At 45.0% G+C, this 24143-nt stretch overlaps 1 protein-coding gene across 2 annotated transcripts in view; it reads right to left on the reverse strand.

Annotated features, from left to right (window-relative positions):
- The window catches only part of KIF5C (kinesin family member 5C), a 168339-nt gene that overhangs the window by 97077 nt on the left and 47119 nt on the right, over positions 1 to 24143 (reverse strand). For both annotated transcript variants that reach the window (XR_012333124.1, XM_033860351.2), the window contains exons 2-3: positions 14845 to 14935; positions 6569 to 6642 (exon numbers count right to left, since the gene is read on the reverse strand). Coding sequence is in view for 1 of the 2 variants with exons in the window: in XM_033860351.2 (XP_033716242.1) it covers positions 6569 to 6642; positions 14845 to 14935 (165 nt within the window). In the remaining variant the exon portion in view is untranslated. The remainder of the gene's footprint in view (positions 1 to 6568; positions 6643 to 14844; positions 14936 to 24143) is intronic.

Genomic DNA, 24143 nt, shown 5'->3' on the forward strand with positions numbered 1-24143 from the left:
GTTAATCTGCCTTAATGAAATCACCTTGCGAGCTGATAGATACAGTTTCCTTCACATCATCGTTGCTCAAAAATTTCTAAGAAACTTATTCTGGAAATGCCTTCAGTAGCACTTGACACACCAATCAAGAAAATCCATTTTATCGATTTCTTTTTAAAATCTGTAATTCCCAGCCCAAACTGTTCCAAATAATTTTTGACTGTTTCTAATACATAAATCTGCTTATAAAATCTTCTCTTATTCTTTCCTGGCCTTTTTCCACTTCTATTCATTTTACCTAAGGTGTGGATGGATGGGTGAATGTTTCTGTTATTTGGACTATCACTAAATCCATTTTCAAGATCCAGAATTTGCCACCTCTGAAGAGTTTCAAAAACAGACAGCATAGGACCTGAAAGCAATTCCTAAAGAAGAGTTCTAGAAGTGTTTCAAGCAACAGGCTTAGCAAGGACCTCGGTGCACAACTCCCAGAGAGCCTTCTTCATGCCCACACCAAAGGAACACTGAAAAGTTCTATCACGGGTTAAACAACCCGTCGGCAGACAAACACATGTCTAAAGGGATTGCCAGCAACTGTCTTCCCAGAGAATCACACATGCCTTTGAGAAGTTCTAAGACTCTAGGAAGAAATGGAACTGGAGGCAAAGCCAGTCTGCTCTTTAGTTTTCCAGCGATGCTCAACAGCCTTTACAACTTTGACTCATACATCTTTGTTCAAAATCTGCCCAATACCTGCAAGATCTGCTTTGTCTTCCTCAATTAAGTCCTCTCTTTCTTTCAGAGGTTCACTGCCTGGTGCTTCTCTAACAAGATGACTTTCGAGCCAACATCTGAGTTACCAAAAGCAAGAAGTTGCATGAACCCTGGCACTGACTACAGGCCACAAAGCACTTTCCATTATGAGTCCTCCTTCACGCACCTGATTCCCGACCTTCCACTCTGTTCAAAGCAAGAGAAAAGCCGAATTCAGACACATCTGGCCTCTGGCTCTCACTCGGAAAACAGGTACTCTTCTGGAATGCCTCATCTGCTAAGGACCCTAAATCATTTGATGTGTTTCTATTGTTTTTCAGTTTAACTGTACACTCCCTAAAGGCAGGGTGGCCAGTGCATATGTATTTCCTCCCACTGCTTATGATACTTGGTATAGTATCTACTGCATAGAATTACTGTAGAATTTAAATTAAACAGGGCTTCCCTGGTGACGCAGTGGTTGACAGTCCACCTGCCGATGCAAGGGACGTGGGTTTGTGCCCCGGTCCGGGAAGATCCCACATGCCGCGGAGCGGCTGGGCCCGTGAGCCATGGCCGCTGAGCCTGCGCGTCCGGAGCCTGTGGTCCGCAATGGGAGAGGCCACAACAGTGAGAGGCCCGCGTATTGCGAAAAAAATAAATAAATAAATAAAAAATAACTTAAACAGTATATATAATGTACTCAGTGACAATAAATGTTGTTATTCAGCTCATGATACATTCTCTCAAGAAGTTGCTGGGGTTTACTTGACTTGAAGAGTCTGAAAACATGTTTCCACCCCAAACCATTAATATATATATCTAATGAAAACGAAACCAAATCACTTGTTTTGTCTTATGATGGCCTTTTGTTTTATGTTTTATGATGGTCTCCTAGACCATCATAAAACATGTAACAAATCAAATATTGGACCCTACCTGCTCTGGACTATGGAATTTGCTGGCAGAAATGGTACCTACATTGAAAACACAGTCAAATGCAACACCACTGGGCCAATCTGACTCAAGAGGGTCCAAAGAGTGCCCTCCATGCTGCCACCCAGAGCTCTTTAATAATTCATCATAATCCTTTAGCTTCTCTTCAGTGGCCCACAGCCAAAGACGAATGATCAATAATCCAAAAATCATTTATAATTGACTCAAATCTCTTTCCCTAGATGCTTTCCCTTTCAACGGATTTATCTTCCAATTGATTCTGGGTGCACACAAGTATTGACATCCCTTGTTTGCCTTTGGCAGGGTAAGAATCAAGGCAGAGCCAGGATGAGTCTGGACACTTCCTGTTTTGTTGCCCTGAAGACCCAACCCGAAAATCACATGACAAGGAGCACATATTCATTTGGAGAACACCTAATAATACCCCCATCCCCACAGTGACAGAGGGATGTCCAAGTCTACCACAGGTTTAGGGGCTGGGATGCTTGCTCTAGCTCATAAACCCAGGAGTGTGAGGGCTTTTATGCTCAGTAAACAAAGGCTGCCAAAACAATCTGTATGAGGGCTTCCCTGGTGGCGCAGTGGTTGAGAGTCCGCTTGGGGATGCAGGGGACACGGGTTCGTGCCCCGGTCCGGGAGGATCCCACATGCCGCGGAGCGGCTGGGCCCATTAGCCATGGCCGCTGGGCCTGCGCGTCCGGAGCCTGTGCTCCGCAATGGGAGAGGCCACAACAGTGAGAGGCCCGCATACCGCAAAAAAAAAAAAAAAAAACAATCTGTGTGTGTGTGTGTGTGTGTGTGTGTGTGTGTGTGGTGTTAATGTACATGGTGTGTAGTGTGCATGTGTGTGGCGTTCACATACATAGTGTGGATGTGTGTCATGTGGGTGTGTGTAGTGCTGGCTTCTGTGGTGGTGATGTATGTAGTTTGGGTGTGCTGTGGCTGTGTGTTCATGTAGTGTGTGTATCTGCAGTATATGTGGTGTGTGCAGTGTGTGGGTGTGAGTGGCATGTGGATGTGTGTGCAGGGCTATCGATGTGTGGTGGGTGTGTGGCATGGAGGGGTGTGGGGTATGTGCGTGGTGAGGACGGATGTGTGTGGTGTGTGTATGAGACAGAGAGGTGTTCCAGAAAGGTCTTCACTGCATCTATGTTGACTGCTTTGCAAATGAAATGCACATGTACACATACAATAAACAGTCACCTCAGGCAATAAAAGGTGGTCAGGAGGCAAAGAGCTATAGAAACTCAGAACAGAAAAGTCCCTTCCAGCTGGGGTGATATGGATGGCTTCCTTGAGAGACACCAAATCCTGAGGGATGAGTAAGATTAAGGACGGACAAAGAGGATGTGGGCAGAGGAGAGGAGATGGGAGTAACAGAACAAAGGTAGGAACTGAGAGAACAACGACAAGTTTAGTCGGCTGGAGCATCAGGGATGGACTCGAGGGGAATGTCCCACTCCGTCTTCTCGTTTCTCCCAGAAAGCAAAAAGAAGAGACATTTTAACGCTTGCATCCTGTATAATCCTCTCCAAAAACTTTTCCCACTTCTGAAGGTGGCCTTCTCGGAGCACACGTGAAAGCAGAAAGCAGACCCAGGCCACTGGCCACAGAACAAGACTCCCTTTGTTCCAGCCCCAGTGGCCGCCTCAGCCTCCCAAGCAGGACAGAGTTTCCTGAAACACTTAAGATGGGAGAGCAGGGGGCCTGTCAGCGCAAGAGCACCAATGCACTCAGACAGGCTCATTAAAAATCACTTGGCAACTCCTCGCAGCAGAGCAGCCCGCACCCTTCCAGGGCCTCCAGGTGTCCCTTTGGGCAGAAGGAAAAACATTGCGTGTCTCCATCCATCTAAATCCATGTGCAGAAGAGGGCCACAAAGTGAGGCATGGGGCCGAGAGAAGCCCTTCCCAGCCTCCCGCGCTGAACAAAGGCCCAGCCCTCTCTTCCCGGGGCAGCCGGCACCCAGGGACCTCTCTTCCAACCCTCCCCGAGCGCTGCCCGCCAGAGCCCAGCCAGGGCCCAGTGCACCAAGGGTCCTATGGAGCTTAGCACCAACACTGCCAAGTATTTCCTCTTTGCACTGAAAATCCGCCTGAAATGCGCCATTTTCGGAAGCTAATCTTTCCAATTTTATGTCGGCTCATCTGTTTGTTCCCCTCAGGAGAAGGTATGGAATCACCACTGGATGTCAGACCCAAAATGGAGGGGATTAAAATGAAAAACAGCTTTTAAATGTGACACTTTCTGTCCATTCAGGGAGTTAACAGCCCCTTGCAAAAGCCTTTAAAGGATCACAATGTGTAATGCTGAATACATAAAATCCTCCTTTCAGATGGTGAGAGCCCTGCAGGGTTTTTTTAAATTTAATTGCATTCCAGGATCTTGGGTTTCCTGGTCTCCTACAGCCTCTGGATTTCAGCTTCGGGTTCCTCCTTTCCTCTGTTTTCCTCTAAAATATCCCCTACCTTTTCTCCGACCTAAAATCACCCAACAGAAAGAGCCAGATGAAGTGTGTGTAGGGGGTGAGAAGGTGCTAGAAAAGGACCCACAGCCACCCCTCTCCTTCCTCCTGTGGGCCTAAGCATGTGATCCTTCAAAGTCACGATAAAGAAAAGCAGCTCATTACCAGCAACCTTTTAAAACTGGCAAGGATGGAAAGGAGACAGAATTCAGGCAACTGTTAGAGTGGCCCGCACAGAATCCCATTCCCTTTAGGTCCCGTGGCTCCCTCTGGACCCACAGCACTGCTCCAGGAGTTGCGTGGCTGACACCGTGAGTCACAGAGGGCTGGCGATGCCCTCATTTAATAAGACATCTCCAATTTTAGTGTGAAAGAGCTGGCATACCTCTTTGCCATCTCCTCACACCCACCTACCCCTGCCATACACACAAAACACAAACTAAGGTTTTACTCTGGGGACAGGTCTCTCCTTTGATAGTTTACAGTTTAAATTTCTGACATTTAGCAAACACCTTGTATTTCCCAAAGACGAATTAATCCCAAAGCTTAAAAGGTCACTCGTAGAGGCGTTTTTGTAAGATGTGGAGGGATTTTAAATATGGCATTTTTTGTATTGTATGTTGTTTGGTAACTTTCCAAAGAACTAAGGAATGATTCCCTCATGAGAAGCCATCTCTTAATCAATCAATCAATCTCTCTCTCTCTCTTTCTCTCTCTCTCTCTCTCTCATGCCTTATGAACCATGAAGAAGGTTCTGTCCATGGTTACTGGAGTGGGTGGAACTTAGGAAATGTATGCCACTGCGGCTTTCTAGCACCTAGAAGGTTAAGGGTATGGGGCCCAGGAGGAGACACAGGCGAGGGGCCAGAGCCGGAGAGTGGGGACGGCCGTGCCTGTACCACCATTTCCAAGGAGTACTGCAGTAGGATGTGAGATGCAGAGGAGACGGAAAGGCTCAGGTGTCAGGAAACAGTCCTGCTCCGTCTAGAAAAGGTGGCAAATAAACCTCGTGCTTCCTTTAATCCGTACAATCTCTGAACCACTCTGTCTCCAGCAAAATGGGGGGGAAGCGAGTCAACACAACAGGAATGAGATCCCCGGAGGCACACCCCACACTTGAAATCGGTGTGAGCAGAACATCAGAGCCCTGAGGATTTTAGCCTCGAGCCTTTGAAATCTCTTCTTCAATAGCAATGATTCATAAGCTAAACCGATGCTGCAGCAGCGTCTCGGTGACATTCCCAAGAGGGGACAGTAAATGAAAAACATAAGCTTGAAGGATTAAGGATTCATCTTACCCTGCTGCTTGTAAGCTGAATTCCCCAAACTTCCTCTGTGTAGTTTCTTATAATAACTGCTCTTCACCTCGCCTCACCTGTCAGGTGGGCCCAGCCTTTAGAAGAATTATCCAGCCCCAAAGACCACACAGGAGTCCGATCCATGGCAAAAAGCAGGAAAAGAAGAGGTAAAGGGGACCAATTTTGTCTGCAGGCGTGCCTCATCTGGAAGACAGCCTGGAGCCACAGAGCTCCAGGGCTAACAGTTAGAGCTGGTGTCACACCCTCAAGAGCACAGAGAGGCCAGGTGTGTAAGTCTGCGGGGAAGGATGCTGAACACTTGCTCACAATGTGCGTGGAGGGCCCAGCCCCACCAACGTGGGTCAGCCAGGGCCACCATGAGGCTATCATTTTCACAAATACTTTATCGAAGCCTTCCTAGGTGACCACCATGGTCCCACACAATAGCAATGTAAGTAAAAAGGTGAACAAGACATTGAAGAGCACTGCTCCAGTGAAGCTTACACTTTATATTATGGTGAAATTTTACCCAGAGTTGCTAGATCTTCAGCATTTTCAGCCAAAGTTGGACACTTAGAATTATTTGAAACCATCTCATTTTAAACACTGCCTGCAATTAAAAACAAACCAAAAACAAAAAACACTGTGCAGGTCAAACAAAAATATGTCTGTGGGCTGCATTTGGTCCACAAGCCAACTTCTCTCAACCTCTGACCTACCATTTTTCATTTATTCAGAAGAGACTCACCTCCCCAGAGGCCCTTCTTAGACTAAATGATTTTCACAGCAGACTTTCTCAGTAAGATTGGGGCGGCAGTCCACAGGGATATTCACACCACTGTTTAGATTATCGATGATTATTTTAAATAGAATTTATTATTCCTATTTTGACAGAGCTATCAACAAAGGATTTTCTAAAATACTGAACTCCTGAGATTTTATTACTCAACAATATTTTTAAAACTCCTCAAAGACACAAAAAATTGTGACACGAACATAACCATCCCTTAACCATCTACTGCCCCGTCAAAAAGCCGCATGCACCTCGCATTTTGCTGGAAGCACCACTTCCGTTCAGTCATCTCAGAGACGACATAACAGCACGCTGCAACCTTACCTCCATGGTGTGCGTTTTTCCTGATGATGTCTGTCCATACGCAAAAATTGTCCCATTATAACCCTCAAGGACATCTGTGAGCAAGAAAAAAAATTAACTCATTACTTTGATTGCATGCTAGTGCTGGTTGCCTGTTTTAAAATTGCATTTTCCAAATGGCCCACCTCATTTTTCACACAAATGATGTATTTCAACTCCATGTGCATTTTAAGTAGAATTGTGAGATAAAAGCAGGAACGAGGGCCTCCACTGCTCCACAAAATAAAAAGAAATGGACTCACATGGCTACAGAATATATTAATGAAGAAGGAGGCAGACACACTTTCTCCTGGTAACATCAAAATCGAAACAGGTATCGAGCAGTGTATTTTCTTTTTAGTAGAAAGGTATTTGAGTTTTCTTCTCCACGTTGATCTCTTGAGATCAGTTGAGGTGGGGAAAAAAAAACCCAAAACATTATCGTGCCCTGAGTGTCTGGAGTGAGGTGTAGAATAGGATTTCTCTCCTGAAGATCTGTTTTGGGTCGGTTTAAACCCTGGCCCCGGCAGGCTCCTTGGGGAGGTTTCTTGAGAAGGCCGTGCTAAGCCCCTTCAGAGCAGAGCTACTCCACAGCTGGGGGGACAGGGTCCCACTCTATAAACTGAGACACACGGTGACAATCCGATCAGCCCGGAAACCAACTGGGCCCTGACTCGAATTTAGGGCCTCTGTTTTTTCAGTGACTGTGCTAGCAAGATGACCCTGGCCCAAGAGCATCGGGAATTTCTTTTAGTCAAACAAGAAGCAGACTGTGCCCCACGCTGCAGGCCGCTTCCCTCTCTCTCATCCAGGGACGAGGGGAGGCGTGCGGACAGATGGACTGACCCTGCTATGAGCTGACGATTATCTGTGGGAATTCTTTCAAAGCAGCAAAGGTGATTAAAATATATTTAGTGCTCATTTCCCTCGATCCTACTTCATCCACATAAACATCACTGAAAGCGGAATGATGCATAATTAATATTCCCTGACCCACCATCTCTATATAAAGGGAGGAAGTCCTCATTCCTAAAAGCACAGAGGGGTGGGGACAGGAGCCCCATAAGGGGGTGTCCTCTCCAAGGCCACTTACAGAAAAATCAAGCCAGCCAATCAGCTCCATCTATTTCAGGCCCTGATTAGGTTGGTTGGTTTGCTTTCTTGGTCTCTCTCAATTTTATGATGCTGGTTAGTTTCTGCTGTTTTGTTGGGTCTTTTTTTTTTTTTTTTGCGGTACGCGGGCCCCTCACTGCTGTGGCCCCTCCCGTTGCGGAGCACAGGCTCCGGATGCGCAAGCTCAGCAGCCATGGCTCACGGGCCCAGCCGCTCGGCGGCATGTGGGATCCTCCCGGACCGGGGCACAAACCCGTGTCCCCTGCATCGGCAGACGGACTCTCAACCACTGCGCCACCAGGGAAGCCCCTGTTGGGTCTTTTAAAAAAAAATTTTAATGCACATTGTACTGGTCTGAGGTTTTGGAGTGTGAACTGGGATCAGAAAAGAAAGCAGGATTTTCCCTCGGGTAGCTAAAAAAAGAAAAATTAAGTGGCAGTTTTTTTTAATCCTGGCAGCCCTCAAGAGTTTGTGTCAAGCTATATTGAGAGAGAAAATGTTCGCACGTATCCAACTTCTGGTAATGGTTTCCCTGGTAACGGGGGAAGCAAAAACGTGAAGACTACAGTGTAAGGGTTGGAGGTTCAAGCTTCAGTTTTCTCAAAAGTGCCAACTTGCCCAGAGAAAAGATTTCTACAGTCTGAAAATGGTGGCCAGAGTGGAGAGCTTCTACACAACCACAAATGTGACAGGCTTTCAGGGACCAAAGAAAGTGGTCTCCACCCTTGGTGGTTGTTTTCAAATTCTACATATCCATGGCACAAACAACTCCAGACAACGAGAATTTCAGCCACAATCCCAGCGCTAAAACTCCTGTTTATTAGAGACTAAACCTCTCCCCCAAACTGAAAGGGCTTTCTTTCTTATCTTAAGTCCCTGTGGAGGAAGTAGCCTGGGACGACCCCTTACCTCAGGTGTTGGGGCAGGAAGACGGCAGCCAAGGCCAGGGGTCCAGCTCCCTGGGTTCCTCATCGCAGCCGCTGGCCACCCTACTCATTCACCTGCACATACAGGCGGCCCTGAACAACTGCCCCACGCTGAAGAAACCTCAGCTCAGAACCCAGCTCTGCAGATGGGAGAAAACCCAGCACTTGCTTCTTCCTCCGCCAGGAAGCAATGGGACCAAGGCATCTGAATGTTGCCCCGCAGACAACCCCCAGGCTCAGTCCACCCCTCTAAATCCACCCTCGCTAAGAGAATGCACAATCCTCCTAACTCCTAGGGAGTCACTGCTCACCAAACTCCCTCAGGTTAAGGACTGGGGCACATATATGAAAACAAGAGCTCACGGACAGCATCACTTGTTTGGGGTAGACAGCTGAGAGGCACACGAGACTCTTACTTGGAGAATCCCTGATTCTTTGCTGAGGCTATTTCAACACTGCGGGCAATTTCTTAGGGTTTTTTTTTTTTTTTTTTTTTTTTGAGAAGAAGAGAACACATAAGAGAAGCCCATTAGGACAAACTCCGTGTGGCCTTTTTTTTTTAACATCTTTATTGGCGTATAATTGCTTTAGAATGTTGTGTTAGTTTCTGCTGTATAACAAAGTGAATCAGCTATACAAATACATATGTTCCCATATCCCCTCCCTCTTGCATCTCCCTCCCTCTCTCACCCTCCCTATCCCAGCCCTCTAGGTGGTCACAAAGCACGGAGCTGATCTCCCTGTGCTATGCGGCTGCTTCCCACTAGCTATTTTACGTTTGGTAGTGTATATATGTCCACGCCACTCTCTCACTTTGTCACAGCTTAACTTCCCCATCCCCTGTGTGGCCTTTAAAGTGTTCAGAATCATGTTACAATTAATTTGTTGTTGGAGAACCCACCTCTGGTGCTCAAGGTTGAACAGGGCTGATGCCGCCCTCTATCAACTGGATTCCGAATCAGAAGGTAATTTTAAAAGAAAACAGAAAACTCTTCAAACCCAGTGTTCTCTACTTTCTTCCAAACTCCAGGTCTGGGGGAGTTTGTTTGTTGTTGAGGCTGTATTTGCTTATGAGAGGAGAGGAGAGGCCGGGAGGGGGGCGCAGCACAAAAGTGCATCTGGGGCTGGACCACTGAGATACGGGGAGATGGACACCCGCCAAGCACAGAGAGATGAGGGAACAGGCCTGTGCTCGGTGCCACTGAGCCACACAACCAACCCGCCTGCCTCTCGCAGAAACAGCCCACAGAAAGGCACTTTCATCACGCTGAGGGACAGGTCCTGGGGCCGAGGAGAGCATTTGTTTCAGAGTCTCCGCCATAACATAATGACTGTTTCTATACACCAGCCACAGAGCCAGGAACCAGCCCAGCTGGACAGAACCTTTCTTTGTGATGGAGTCTGGCGTGATGTGACCTCAGCTCACACCACACAGCCAGCGGCGCCCCACGAGCACAGCACACGTCCATCGAGCGGCCAAGCAAACCCAAAAGAGAGTCCACAGCGGGTGGGAAGAGCCCTGGGAGGGAGGAGTGGAACGGGGTCCTTGAAAATACTTGCTGCTTCCCGGTGCAGCCTTGAGAGCCAAGCTTTCCATCCTAGGTTTTATTAGTTCTGAGTCCAGGTCTTGCTGAAGCAGAAGAGTTAGTTCCATTATCAGGTAAGAATCTGGGGAAGACATAATCATACCTACGCACCAGGGTGCCTGAGGAGGCTGCTGTGGCCTCCTATCGACTCTCCAGGTGAAACAGTGGCCTGGTCGTGGCACCAGAGCCCCTGGCAATAGTGGCTGCAACTCACCCCTGGCTTGGAATCCTAAGGCTTTTGCCAGCCAACCACACTGCTCAGGCAGGCGGTGCCCAGAGAACGCAGAGACCGTTCTGCCGAATGCCAGAGGCCAACCGGGATACTGGCCCCACCAGTCCGAGGGCAGGCACTGTGCCCAGGTGAGGGCGTGCAGCGTCTCAGAATGGAAGTGTGTCTCACTATCGGCAGACAGCCAGGGCCACCCTTCAGCTCTGGAACCCAGTCTCCGTTCTCCGTTCTCTCCCCTCTCCCCTTCCCCACCGCCATTCCTACCCCTGTCTTTTTGCAATGTGGTCCATATGGCCTGATGGAAAAGGAACAACTCATAAAATAATTATCAAATGCTCATTATGGGCCCACCAGAAAAGTGGGGGCAGGATAGTAAAATTCAAGTAAGTCAGACGAACTCAGGTTCGAGGCCCAGCCTCGCTTCACTACTCCCTCAACGACCTGGCCAAGTTACTTCACCTCAATTTCCTCTTTAGTACAAAGGGAATAATAATGTTCACACCTCATAAAGTTGTAAAGATTTAAAATGCAATAACATATGTAAAATGCATACAGGGCGCCTGACAGATAACAGCAGTTAAATAAATATAATTCTTCTTAAGAGTCATATATAATAAAATAATAAAATAGATCTGATAATATCCTAAGCTTGTGACTCTTCAATGGGTCCACATCACCTATAAGATAAAGCCCTTCAACTTCTATCAAATTCTGGTCCAGTCTAATTTTATAGGTCTCATAGCCATGCACCCTGTACCATTCTAAGCTGCCCATATAATTTGGGTCTTTATGCTTTTGCTATTTCTTCTGCTTGTACCACCCTGCATTTTCTATGCTCCTCAGAACCCAACCTTTCCAAGAAGCCTTCATTCTCCAATCCTCCTCTCTACCCACCAAAACCAGTAGTGACTTTCTTCTGTGCTCCCACAGCATTTTGCACACACCCATCCTAAAGCACATAATCCCCACGTGTATGATAATTGTGCATGCGTCTGTCTCTTTCCCTATACTCAAAGATTCTTGCAGTCTTATGTATCTTGGTGACTCCAGTCCCTAGCAGTACTTACCACATGGCAAATACCTAATATACTTTCATAAAAATATGAATGAAAGAAACAACTAAATGAATGCAATTTAAAGAAATTAGAACTGGAAAACAAGAAACCATCTTCTCTAGCACTGGATGGTCTACATCCAGTTAATTTGGAAGGCAAATGCCAGGGGTGGCTTCTGTAGGCTGGGACGCAGTTCTTCTTATTTCAGTAATAGTGTCCGGTAACCATGGTTTTTAATTCCTAGGGCATCCATAGGAACCTTTCTATTTACCATGCTGGTACTCACAAACCCTATAACCTCTTCTAGAAGAACTGGAAGAGATTCTACAGACTCTTTCAGAAGATGTTTTGAGAAATACACACCAGATAAAAAGGGGAGCGTGGGAGGTGCCAGGATTCTACAATCAAATGTTCGAAATATTTTTTTTTAACTCAGTGAAGTTGAAGGGAATGTAAAGACTGAGAGAGAATAAAGCTGTCCAGTTAAAAGGAGTCTTCCTGATCTCAAAAACATTAAGGGTTTAGATAGACTTGAAAAGAAAGCTCACCAGTCCACTACATTACCATGAATCACAGAGACCACAATTTAAACTTCCTTTAGAAGTCATTTAATTCAATTCTTGGCCTCTAGAAAAAAAAGACCTCCACTGCACCACCTTCCATACTTGATGTAAATAGGGCTTGTCAGGGCCACAGATGCCTCAGCTGTACCTAGTAATCTATTCCAAGCAGTTCTTTCTTATATGCCTACATTTTATCTTGCTGATGCAGAAATACACAGCCACTTCCCCTCACACTAGCCTCAGTGGATATTAAAAAAAGTTAAACTTGGTCTTCATTATGCCCCTAATAATTTTCTTTCAAGGGAGAATAAGATACTCTTTATTGCTACAAAATGAGTATGTTCATGTTATATGTATGGTGCCCAAGAAATGTCTGTTTACTATATCATGTCAGAGCCTGATTTTATTCTATTATTATTATTTTAATTAACTAATTAATTAATTATTGGCTGTGTTGGGTCTTCATTGCTGTGCGCGGGCTGTCTCTAGCTGCAGAGTGCGGGGTCCATTCCTCACTGCGGTGCACGGGCCTCTCACTGCAGTGGCCTCTCTTGCTGCAGAGCATGGGCTCCAGGCATGCGGGCTCAGCACTTGTGGCACACAGGCTCCAGAGCGCAGGCGCAGCAGTTGTGGCACACGGGCCCAATTGCTCCGCGGCATGTGGGATCCGATCCTCCCGGACCAGGGATCAAACCTGTGTCCCCTGCATTGGCAGGCAGATTCCCAATCACTGCGCCACCAGGGAAGTCCCAATTTTATTCTAAATAGTTTTCTTTGTGGCTCACTATATATTTGGGCCTCAAGTTATCCATAGTTAGGGTGCCCATAGGAACCCCCCAGGGATTGCCCATTTCTGACATTTCATATATTATAGAGAATTCCAAGCGCTGAAAGGACCCAAACTTATCTAGTAAATAAAGACTCAAAGATTATTATGATTGTTTGTTAATCACAGGATTTTTAAAAAACAGAGTGTATCCATCCCTAATTACAATGTCAACTTAGAGAGGGCAGGTATGTGTTTAAATGGCCCTAACGCTTAGCATAGCACGTAGTAAATACTATTTAGATCTGATAATGAAGGAGGAGAGAAAAACAAGGAAATTCTGGCTCATATGTGATTAATCTTACTTTAATAAAAATATGAAAGAGTCTGACAATAGAGGGGAAGGAGGGCTGACTAGAAGCAAACTAGAACTATATATTCCAGAAAGAAAGAGCAAATATGTTTAGATAGAAAGAGAAGCAAAAGAGTAGAAGTAGAGAGAAGACAAAAATTACCACCAGATACAGGCCCAAACGATTAATTCAAAAAAAGCTCATATTCAGGCATATTTTTTTCTCTTCAATTTTCTATAATAATCTTACTGTGAACACCGTCTAATTTAATTGATGTCTGCAACAAGAATGTGAATAACCATACACCTCAGCAAGGAACATTACATTCTGATGGGCGTCTCCCACGCAGGTGTCCAGGGTCAGAATTAATCTAACAGATGTACCCAGGGCTGATTTTCATGCATTTCAAGTAGTTAGGTTAGTCAGCTCAGCTTCTAAAAATAAGTGGATCTAATATGACAAGATGTTTGGGGGTTTTTTGTTTGTTTGTTTGTTTTACTTTTCACTCTTTGAATCTAGCACTGCCTATAAAAGTGGCAGCATCGAGACATTTGAAAGCACAATTGCTGCAGCATTCCAATTTGAAGGCAAGGATTTAAGGATGAAAAGCAAAGTATGAAAGGCAAAGATGCCCCTCAGCTCTGTCCAGATGGTGAGCTCCCCAAAGGCAAGCTCCACCCTGCCCCCGATTTAAAAGGGCAAGGTAGAGCAACGTGTAAATTGCTTTGTCTCCTTGCTGTTATTTTGACACAGATCCTTCAGGACCAAGGCCAGTCCCAGAGAATAGGATTGATCTCTAAGACACAGATTCAGGCTTCAGGCTACCTATGGGGAAGAACAGATGTCAGGATCTGGGTGGCATGCTTGAAAGTGGGTTAGATGAAAGTATCATTGAGGAATGCTGACTAGCAAGAACAACTCACTAACCAGCAAGGTAATGTGATCTTAGGATGCTGTAGAAAATTCCTTGATGCCCAAGAATTTCCCACATTTAAAGCTTCTTCCTGAAGACTATACTTTCAGGGATCATTTCTATTGACACATACATACTACTATATATAAATAGATAACTGTATAGCACAGAGAACTCTACTCAGTACTCTGTAATAGCCTATATGGGAAAAGAAGCTAAAAAAGAGTAGATATAGGTATATGTATAACAGATTCACTTTGCTGTACACCTGAAACTAACACAACATTGTAAATCGATTATACCCCAATAAAAAAATTTAAAATTAAAAAAGAAAAAAAAGCTTCTTTCTGAAGAGACAGATGCACAAAATAAATCAACCAAAAATACACAACTGGAGTCTCAGAATAGATATTTTTCTCCTGAGGAGGTACTATACCTTCAGCAGTATTTTAGAACCATTACACAAATAGCGTGACTATAGCTTACCTTGCTTTTAAACTTCTGGGTGACAGAATAACTCTGCCCAAAAGGTGGCAAAAGAAATAAAGAAATCTCCTTGGAAAGGAGGTATTGAGGAGTTAAATAACTTGCCTGACATCACAGCAAATCAGGGCCAGAACTCACTATAATTCAGTGTTTCCAATTAGCAGGCCTCTGCTTATGGTCAAAGGGTATTGATTCCTAGGCTGCGAATACCACTTACTGTCTTCCATTACTCTGAAGCGCCCCGAGGAAATGAAGAGTTAGCACTTACCTTTGACAATTTGCTTTGCACACGCGTTGTAAACCTGCTCTTGGGTCGTGGTGGGAGGCAGCACTCTGTCGAAGACATATGGCTTTCCTTGCTAGAAGGAAACGGCAAAGCACATTAGACGCTTAGGAAGAAAAGGCACTAATGGCACTAGTCAGACCATAGGCACTAAGTCACCAAGCCCACTCTTTAAGGCAGTTCCTTACCAAGACTAGGGAAATTTTCTTTCTTTTTTTAAAAAATAAATTTATTTATTTATTTTTATTTTTGGCTGCGTTGGGTCTTTGTTGCTGTGCACGGGCTAAGCGCGGTGAGCGGGGGCTACTCTTCGTTGCAGTGCACAGGCTTCTCATTGCGGTGGCTTCTCTTGTTGCGGAGCACGGGCTCTAGGCACGCGGGCTTCAGTAGTTGTGGCACTCGGGCTCAGTAGTTGTGGCGCATGCGCTTAGTTGCTCCACATCATGTGGGATCTTCCCGGACCAGGGCTCGAACCCATGTCCCCTGCATTGGTAGGCGGATTCTTAACCACTGCACCACCAGGGAAGCCCAAGACTAGGGAACTTTTCTAACATGAACGACATGTTTGTGTGTGTGTACTGTATGTTAAGAATATACTGTTTGTGTGTGTGTACTGTATGTTGAGAATCGGAAAGGAGAAAGAAGAAAAACATTTTTTTTCCCTACCTGAAGCACCTTCTCTGATGAAATGTAGGTTGACACGTCATTCACGCATTTAAACAAATATTTAGTCACTGAGAGTTTCTTCTGATCCAGGCATAGACTAGATGCTAACCAAATCAGAAGACAGTCCTGCCTGGAGAACATTCAATCAAGTGTGACAGCTATAATGAACAAGAAAGCAAACACACAGGAAAATGCAACGTGCCTAGGAATAACGTAAAGGGACAGAGGGGATGAGAGAAGGCCAAAGAAGACCTCCATGAAGCAGTAGCAGTTAAGTGGATCTTTAAAAGATCAGAAAGGTGAAGAACCACGGAAGAACATTCCAGGCAAAGGGTGGAGCAGACAGGAAGGGGCCTGGAGTGCTCAAGGAACTAGAGGGTGTACAAGAGGAGATGGGAAAGGAAATTAGCCAAGGTAACGCACTTGGATTTTATTCAGTGGGAAGATGCCATGATCTGATTTAAGAAGCTGCTCTTAATAGCCAGATATTATTGCTCTGTGTCCTAGATTACTCTAGTGTTTTCTTCACATGCATAAGTGGTGTCTTAACTGGGTGGAGGCTTTGGAGATAAAGGGGGGCCTCTACATAAATATATTTATAAATATATAAATCAAGTGCTCTCCCCAGGTGTGGGCTCTGGGGATTTGGCCCGACACTGGGCTGTGTGCGATTGGAGGAGGGAACTGCCGGAGGGAAGGGAAGAGGTTCTGCTGAGGTGCTACTGACTCCGGAGGTGCAGAGCCCTGACACTCCACCACTCAGCGTTCAACAAGCAGTTACGGGGCGTCTCCACGCCCAGTGCTGCACACTGGGGAAGCAGGTAGGGAGGACAGACGCAGCCTCTTCCCCGGGAGAACCCCCCATCACAGCACCTCTTCCCCACCAATTACCACCCAGGCAAGGGGTGGTCCTCCCCCCGGCCCCTTCACCTTCATTTTCCCCAAGTGCAGAAGGGAGGGCAGGAGAAGAGAAGGGAGGAGAGGAGAGAGCCAAGAGCCTCCTTCACTCCCACCCTGCACCTCCTACACGTGGCTCTGGACACGGGGAACCGCCCAAGGACAAGTCTGACACCTTGAAAAGATAACCGCTCACGGGGGATCCAAGGACAAGGCTTGTTACATCCCATAACCTTCACACAAAAGGAAGCACACAGCTGTCAGACGGGCTTAATATTTCACTCCTCTATGTCTATGGTAAAGCCACACGTAGGTGAGGCTACGTGTTAGGGCTGTGCTCTCGAGCTTTCGTCTTTAAAAAAACAAGATTGCGCCAACCAGGTAAACGAGCTACTTCCAGCTTGGTTTTAGAAAAACATGGAGAATTTTCAGGTACGATCAAATTTTGTTTTTATACAAAGCAGCAGAACCATTCATTCTGTTAAAATTCTGGAAAGGGATTATTTCCTGATGTTTTGTTCCCAGCAAGTCTCATTCAATCAGTGAATCTAGTATTGGGCTGAATGACCACGATTATACTCCTCACTGCAATCTATTGCCAACGATCAGCCCACCATATTCTTAGCAGCTTTATCTATTTGTAAAAGTCAACTAAATGTCAGTAGTGTAAAAGGTTAGAATAAACATTTACAGAGTCTGCCTAAGTGTTTGTCGTCCGCTGAACCTTCTGGAAAGAAAATGCAGCTTTGCTTAATTTAAAACAAATCCATCATTTCTCCAAACTTGATGAGAATCACCAAAATAAACCGTCTTGCGTACAGCATGATCCTGCTTTAGATTTTAGAGAAAATGCACTTGACACAGCAGGGGAAAGGACCCATTAAATTATAGTATATGATACAAAAAATAGGAGTCCCCAATTTTGCCCTTTAATTTAAAATGTTTGTTGGAGTGTGCTGTGCTTTCACTTTAAAAGACGTAGAAAGCAAGAAATCTCTACTCTTCATTTCAATAGTATCACATTTACCAAGTGACAAACGCATAATATAGCAATTTTCCATAAGCTGAAGTTAATTCCCAAACAGAAACTGCCTTCGAGAAAAGAGAAAATTTAGAAAATGATTTGTTATGAGACTTATCTTGTCAGGATTAGAACATAAATTAGTTAAAAATGTAAGCATTTTTATGTGTCCTTTCATGCGCTGAGGCGGTCATAGGCTTTTATTTTTAAGAACTGACTTGTGGCACAGTGTGCCAGCTGTATATACAACGGCCATTTAAGCAAAAATAACAACAACGAACTCATCACTCTCTGCTGTTTTGGTAAAGAAATGGAAATCTCACAAATCCTGGTCGAGACTGCAGCAAAGACCCCCAGGAGACAAGAGTCTCCCTGTTTCTGATCCCACTGTGGCTGAGGGTTTCTGTGGGCAGGCCATGGGCCCAGCTTGCTCTAGTTGTCACTACATTTGCAGCTGCAGAGTAAATTTTTGGATTTACATCTTAATATGGGTGCTGGGTGCTAACATTTGAAACTGAATGATGAGGTCACCAGTTACTCCTTCTGGAGACACTTTCCTTTCCAGGCACCTATTCAGCACACGGTCCTCTGAGACCTCTCTGGCCACTCTGTCCATGACCTTTGCTGATGTCTCTTCCAGACTTCTGAGTGACAGTGTGTCCTGGACCCAGACCTCAGCCTCCTCTTTGTAATTCAAATGAACATGTCAGCCTTCAAATCTCACCCAAGCTCCAGATTCATATACTCAATCGCCTGCTAGACATTTCCACTTGGATGTCCATTAGCCATCTCAAACTTGACTGGACAAAAAAGAACCATCAAGCCCTCTATGTCTGAGTAAGAACTGCACCACCAATCACCTAGTACTCAGGCCAAAATCATCCATCACGTCCCATAGATTCCAAATCCAAAATATATCCCAAATTCTATCGCTTCTCACCATCTACACCACATAACCCCAGTCCAAGCCACCATCGTTTCTCATCAAGACAACAGCTACAGTCTCCTGACCGGTTTCCCTGCCTCCATTCTTGCTCCTAACAATCCAATCTTCACTTAGCAGAGTGAGCTTTCTAGAACTGTAAATCGAATGGTATCATCCCTCTTAAAATTCTCCAGTGGCTCCTATTATACTTAGACTAGACCCTCTCCACCCTCAGCTCCCTGCATTCTCCTCCATCTTGCTACAGCATAGCCCACTGGACTTCCTTCAGTACCGTACTTATTCTTCGGCTCAGAGCCTTTGCTCTTAACGCTTCCACCTTCTTGGAATTCTCTCACTGCAGATCTTCACTTGGCTCACCACAGATCTTCATTTGGCTGTCTCTTCATCCCCTGCCAGATGTCAACTCCAACTTCTCCTCCTTTGAGGGCTTCCGTGACGCTAAACTAAAGCAGCCCCACCCCACCCTGCCATCACTTTCTATTACATTACCCTATTTGGTTTGCTCCACAGAAATTACTATGTGACCCATTCTCAACCAATCAAATGGACCACTACTATTAAAGCATCTAACCGGCTAAGACAGAAGCCATATAAATGCCAAGACCTAATTGCATGTTATGCAAACCTGCTGCAATTTATGAAAGGAATCTGGATGGGACACACACTCCACGTACATTACAACTGAAAATAAGGTAACCCAGCTTTGCCATGGAAGTCTCTCGCAGAGCAGTGCTAATTGCATGGGAGCAGTGTAGCTAACTAACTTACCAGGATCACATACAAAAAAATAACAGCAGATGGTTCTTACATTTTTATAGTTAAAAAACAAAAAAGTCAAACCACCAGAATTCCTATCAAGTTATTGAGAGCAAAGTGTCTGTGAACTATATGGCCTGTCTGTTAACACATTTGACCTGTTACCCAACAACTGTTCCCCATCCTGGAAGGAATATTACTCTGGGAGACAGACAAAAGCAAAAGACCCACTTAAAGTTTTAGAAAATGGGCACCAGGAGAGAGGTTAAGGAAACTGAAATAAATTATGCCCAAGAAGAGATAATCAAGAGGTAATCTAATAACAATCTCTGAGACCAACCAAGGGTTGTGACCAAAGGGGGCCAATGATTTAAATGATTTTTCTTCTATCTTTATTAAGAAAGAAAGAAACAGGAAAAAAAGACTTAAATTTCCACAACAAGATTTAAACTCACTCTGTGGGATTATCTTCAGACACTGAGTAGAGGAAGTGATTACTGAGAATATCACTAACCTCTCCATCCCAGGTGTTTGCGTGACTTCACTCCTGAAAGTACAGAATATGACAAGTTCTTCCTGTGCTGACCACCTTCTCACTACTGTCCACCAACACCATCACCAGCCACTGTGATCCAAATCCTTTTATATTTTATCTCTTTTAATTCTCACAGTAACTCCATGAGGTAGATATTATTATCTCCATTTCACAAACTGGAAAACTAAGGCCCAGGCACATCACCAGCTCTATTACTTTGGGGAAATTACTTTAAGTCTCTAATTTCAAGTGTTCTTCCTTTACATCATGCTGTTTTCCTAGGTAGCTAATGATTTACTGGAAAAGTAGGAGACACATGGAACAGCAGATGTTAGGACTAACATGAAAGATGGAAGCAAAGCGATTAATGAGGCAACAAAAGACAGAGAGCCCTACCATAGCCTACAGAAGTCGAGACAGCGTTAACCATGAAGTTGGGATTGACAGGAACCCAATGAGGAAAGAAGGGCTTAAGATCAGGAAAGAAGGACAAGACTGGCAAGAAACACGGTGGGCATTATGCACATGGCAAGGCTTCCTTGCAACAGAAGGAATTAAAAACAGGTGAAAGCCAACCAGAGGCAAGGAAAAGGCAGATGTAAGACTTGTTATGAAAAGAAGGAGTTATTAAGAAAAATTCTAAAATTTTTCAGAGCCAAAACGTCCTTGGTCCAAACCCAGCATTGTGTTTTACAGACAAACAAATGAGATTGGGAGAGGGTAGATGACCTGCAGAAAGTCACCCAGCCAGTTAGGTGGCTAGCAGGTCTGTGCCTGGAATCCAGACCTCCTGGCTCCCTGTGTCATGCTCTGAGAGTTCTGGCTTTAGAATCAATTGCTCTCTCTGAACATCAAGGAAACAAGCATGAGCCTCTGGTACTTTTTTCCCCTGCTTTCTTCCCCATCAATTCTAAATTATTTCCAAATATACAATTGATTAGTTCAACAAAGAGTTCTTGCTATGAGAGCTGGAGCAGTACAGCAGGAGAATGAGAATCATGGCCTCTCAGAGTTAACAGGAACTTGAGAGTCAGCCCATCCAATGCCCTCCCAATGCACAGCTCTCATCTCCACAGCCCTGCGAGGCAGCAGGGAACCTGCACGACACTCAACTAGCTCCAAATGTTAGAAAGTTGTGTTCTTGTATCGATTTAAAATCGGCATCCCTGAAGCATCAGACCTGGCGCTGTCCTCCAGAACAAGACAGACCAAGGCTCTTGGCCTACATTTACGTGGCAGTTTTTTTTCACTTTGGGAGCTAAGTGTTCAACATCCAAATCTCTTTTCTCTGAGAGAGAAAGGCAGATGTGCTTCCTTCCGGAAAGGTGTATGGATTTGTCTTGAATTGAAGGACTCCAAAGACGTCCAAGGTTAAGACATCAGTAAAACATTATATTAGTTTGCACAAGAATAAATCAAACAAGATAAACTCATAAACTGTCCAGGGCTTGGCAAACAATCGGAAAGAATGTTTCTAAAACATTAACTAAAAAGCAGGAAGCCTTTGGGTTAATGTTGATACTCATTTTTTTATTGACACAAATATTCTGCCAGAATAAGTTTTGTTTTGTGTTGTTTATTGAAATACAGCTCACATACCATGAAATTCACCCCTTTAATAAGCAAGTACAATTCAGTGGTTGTCAGAACATCCACTAGGTTGTGCAACCATCACCTCTGTCTAATTCCAGAGCATTTTCATTCCCCTAAAGAGAAACTCTGTACACATTAGCAGTCACTCCCCAGCCTCTCAATTCCCCCTGCACTGGGAAACCACTAAGCTACTTCCTGTCTTTACAGATTTGCCTGTCCTGGAATCATATGATATGTAGCTTTTTGTGACAGGTTTCTTTTACTTATAATGTTTTCGAGGTTCATCCATGTTGTGGAATGAACCACTTCACTCACTTTCATGACTGAATAAAATTCCACTGTATGCATTTACCACATTTCCTGTATCCATTCACCAATTGATGGACATTTGGGTTGTTTCCAGTTTGGGGTTATTATGAGTCCTGCTATGAACATTCATGTAGGAGTTTTTACGTAGACATATATTTTCATTTCTCCTGGTAATGTAACTAGGAGTGGAATTTCTGGGTGATATAGTAACTCTATGTTTAACTTTTGAAGAACTGACAAATTGTTTTCCAAAGTGGCTATACCATTTTACATTCCCACCAGCAGCATATCAGGGTTCTAATTTCTCCACATCCTTGTCAACACTTGTAATTATCTGTTTTCTTTATTATAGCCATCCTAGTGGGCAGGCAGTGGTATTTCTTGCTGATATCGGGAGAAGTTTTTAAATTGACACTTACATCATAAAATTTGTATTAATATATGTTATGGACACAGAGATGTTCCCAGGCATTGTAACACATTGTTGTGCTGTTATGTTAACATTTATAAAATGGCCTGGAATGAATCATCTTATGAAAACTATAAGTTATACACATCCACATGCTTTAAGAAAGAGAACAGTGGACCAGGAGGAGGGGACTTATAAAAGGATTTATAACAGTGTTTCTGTACTCCTCACTCCAGTAGCCAATACTTAATGTTGCCCAAAGAAGGCTGCCTACCAAAATATAGTGGAAATGAACCCAAATACACGTGGGTATAATTCCCATTTCTCTGAGGCTCAGTTTCCTTATCTGTAAAACAGAGTCAATATTATCCACAATTCAGGCCTCCTGTGAGGATTAGATGTGCTCATGCAAGTAAAGGATCTAGGGCAGTGCCTGGTGTTAAAGAAGATGCTCAAGACATGGTCAGTGTTATTCTGTTACGAAAAATTTGAGCCAATTTTCACCGGGCATTTGTACTGCAAACTTACTCAGCAGTGACCCTTTAAAGGAAGGGATGCTAATAAGTGATAATCATTCACAATGTACCAGCTCCGAGACTTGGCATGCCGGTGCCCCTACCACACCCAAGTGCCAAATCACACCTCAGGCATCTAGGCCCCCAGGTCTGCGACTCGTGAGCTCTGCTCCACAGAGCATGGGGGCCACTTAATTTCCAGGGGTCCTCGAAAAAGTTACTCTGTTCTAAGGCCATCTCCTACACTCTTTAAAAATAAATAGAATTTCCATGTTCAGTCATAAAGCTTGTTCAGGAAAGCAGAGGAGCTGTGTCTGGTACGGGCACTTGTAGACCCACCAGCTTTGCTATTACAGATTTGGACCCTCCTGGAAACATCTGTGATTATACCAACTGCAAACCTAAAGTAGACGCTTCCAGGGTCCTGACCATATCCCCTCAATCTTCACCATTTCCACGCACACTGGCCTGACCTCCAGCATCTGCATCTCTGCCTGAGGGCTTTTCTGGCACTGGAGCCCTCTCTGTCACCCGCAGCAGGCCAGAAGGACCTCCCCAGCACCAGCCCAGTGGTCTTCAACCAGTGACTGACAGAAGTTGGGGTAAACACTTCAGCTCCCTCACCCAGGGGTGGAAGGGGAGGGGAGAGTGACTATGAGGCAGGTATTCCAAACTGGCTCCCAGGGTTCCCCACTGGGATGGAACTCCCATTGCACGTGGTGGTAACCTGGCGTGATGACACGCTCTCTGTTGGTTTCCTTCTCTTCCCTGTCTCACTTCTCCACTCTTCATCAGTGTGTCCAGGAACCACTTCCCAAAGAAACTTGAATTTGAATCCGTTCCAGTGTCTGCTTCTGGGAAGGTTCAAAGTAAGGCAAAATCCCAGACAGTTTTGCTCTTTCAATCAGTAAGTAGGTCCTAAGAGATTCGGGGTTTGTTGAATCACTGTCAAATATGGAGCCATCACATTTGGTTGATGTCCAGACCAGGGACGGGGGGTGGGTGAGTGGAAATTGAAATCCTTATTAAAATTTAACAGGGTGTGGGTTTGGGACGCTGTCCTAGAAAAAGAGGTGACTTTTTCTTCATCAAAAGGTGCTGGTCACTTGCCAAGCCTTGGGTCCATGGGGCCACATCTGCCCAGAGGATTATCAATTTCTCGCCTACACAAATGAGGGCTCCAGGCTCCTGAAGATCCTGACCTAGCAGAGTATCTTGTACATAGCGGTACAGGGTAGGTGCTCAGTAAAATTCTGCTGCTGCTGTTGATGACTAATGCCTGCAGACGAGCATGCAGGGTGCCAGGACGCCGTGAAATGGTGCTGGGATGCTGGAGGGAGGGACGGAATCCATACTCATTGTCTCTCTCCAGAGTATCAGAAACGTCAGTTGTTACTGACCATACTCGTCCCCCACCTCCAAGATTTTAGCAGTCAAGGAGTTGCCCTATCTTTTTCTGCATCCCTTTACTCCTCTTTACCCCATCACCTACCTTCCCGTATATCTGGAACTGGCCTGCAAATTCCCAGAGCAGAAAGAAACCTCCCTGTGCCAAAGCATCCCGTACCCAGCAGTGACCAGCTCTTTCCCATCACCGTTATATCCTCTCCTGGGTCCACCAATCTGCAAATGTAGCC

Source organism: Tursiops truncatus, chromosome 7, assembly GCF_011762595.2.
Source record: "Tursiops truncatus isolate mTurTru1 chromosome 7, mTurTru1.mat.Y, whole genome shotgun sequence".
Lineage (NCBI taxonomy): Eukaryota > Metazoa > Chordata > Mammalia > Artiodactyla > Delphinidae > Tursiops > Tursiops truncatus.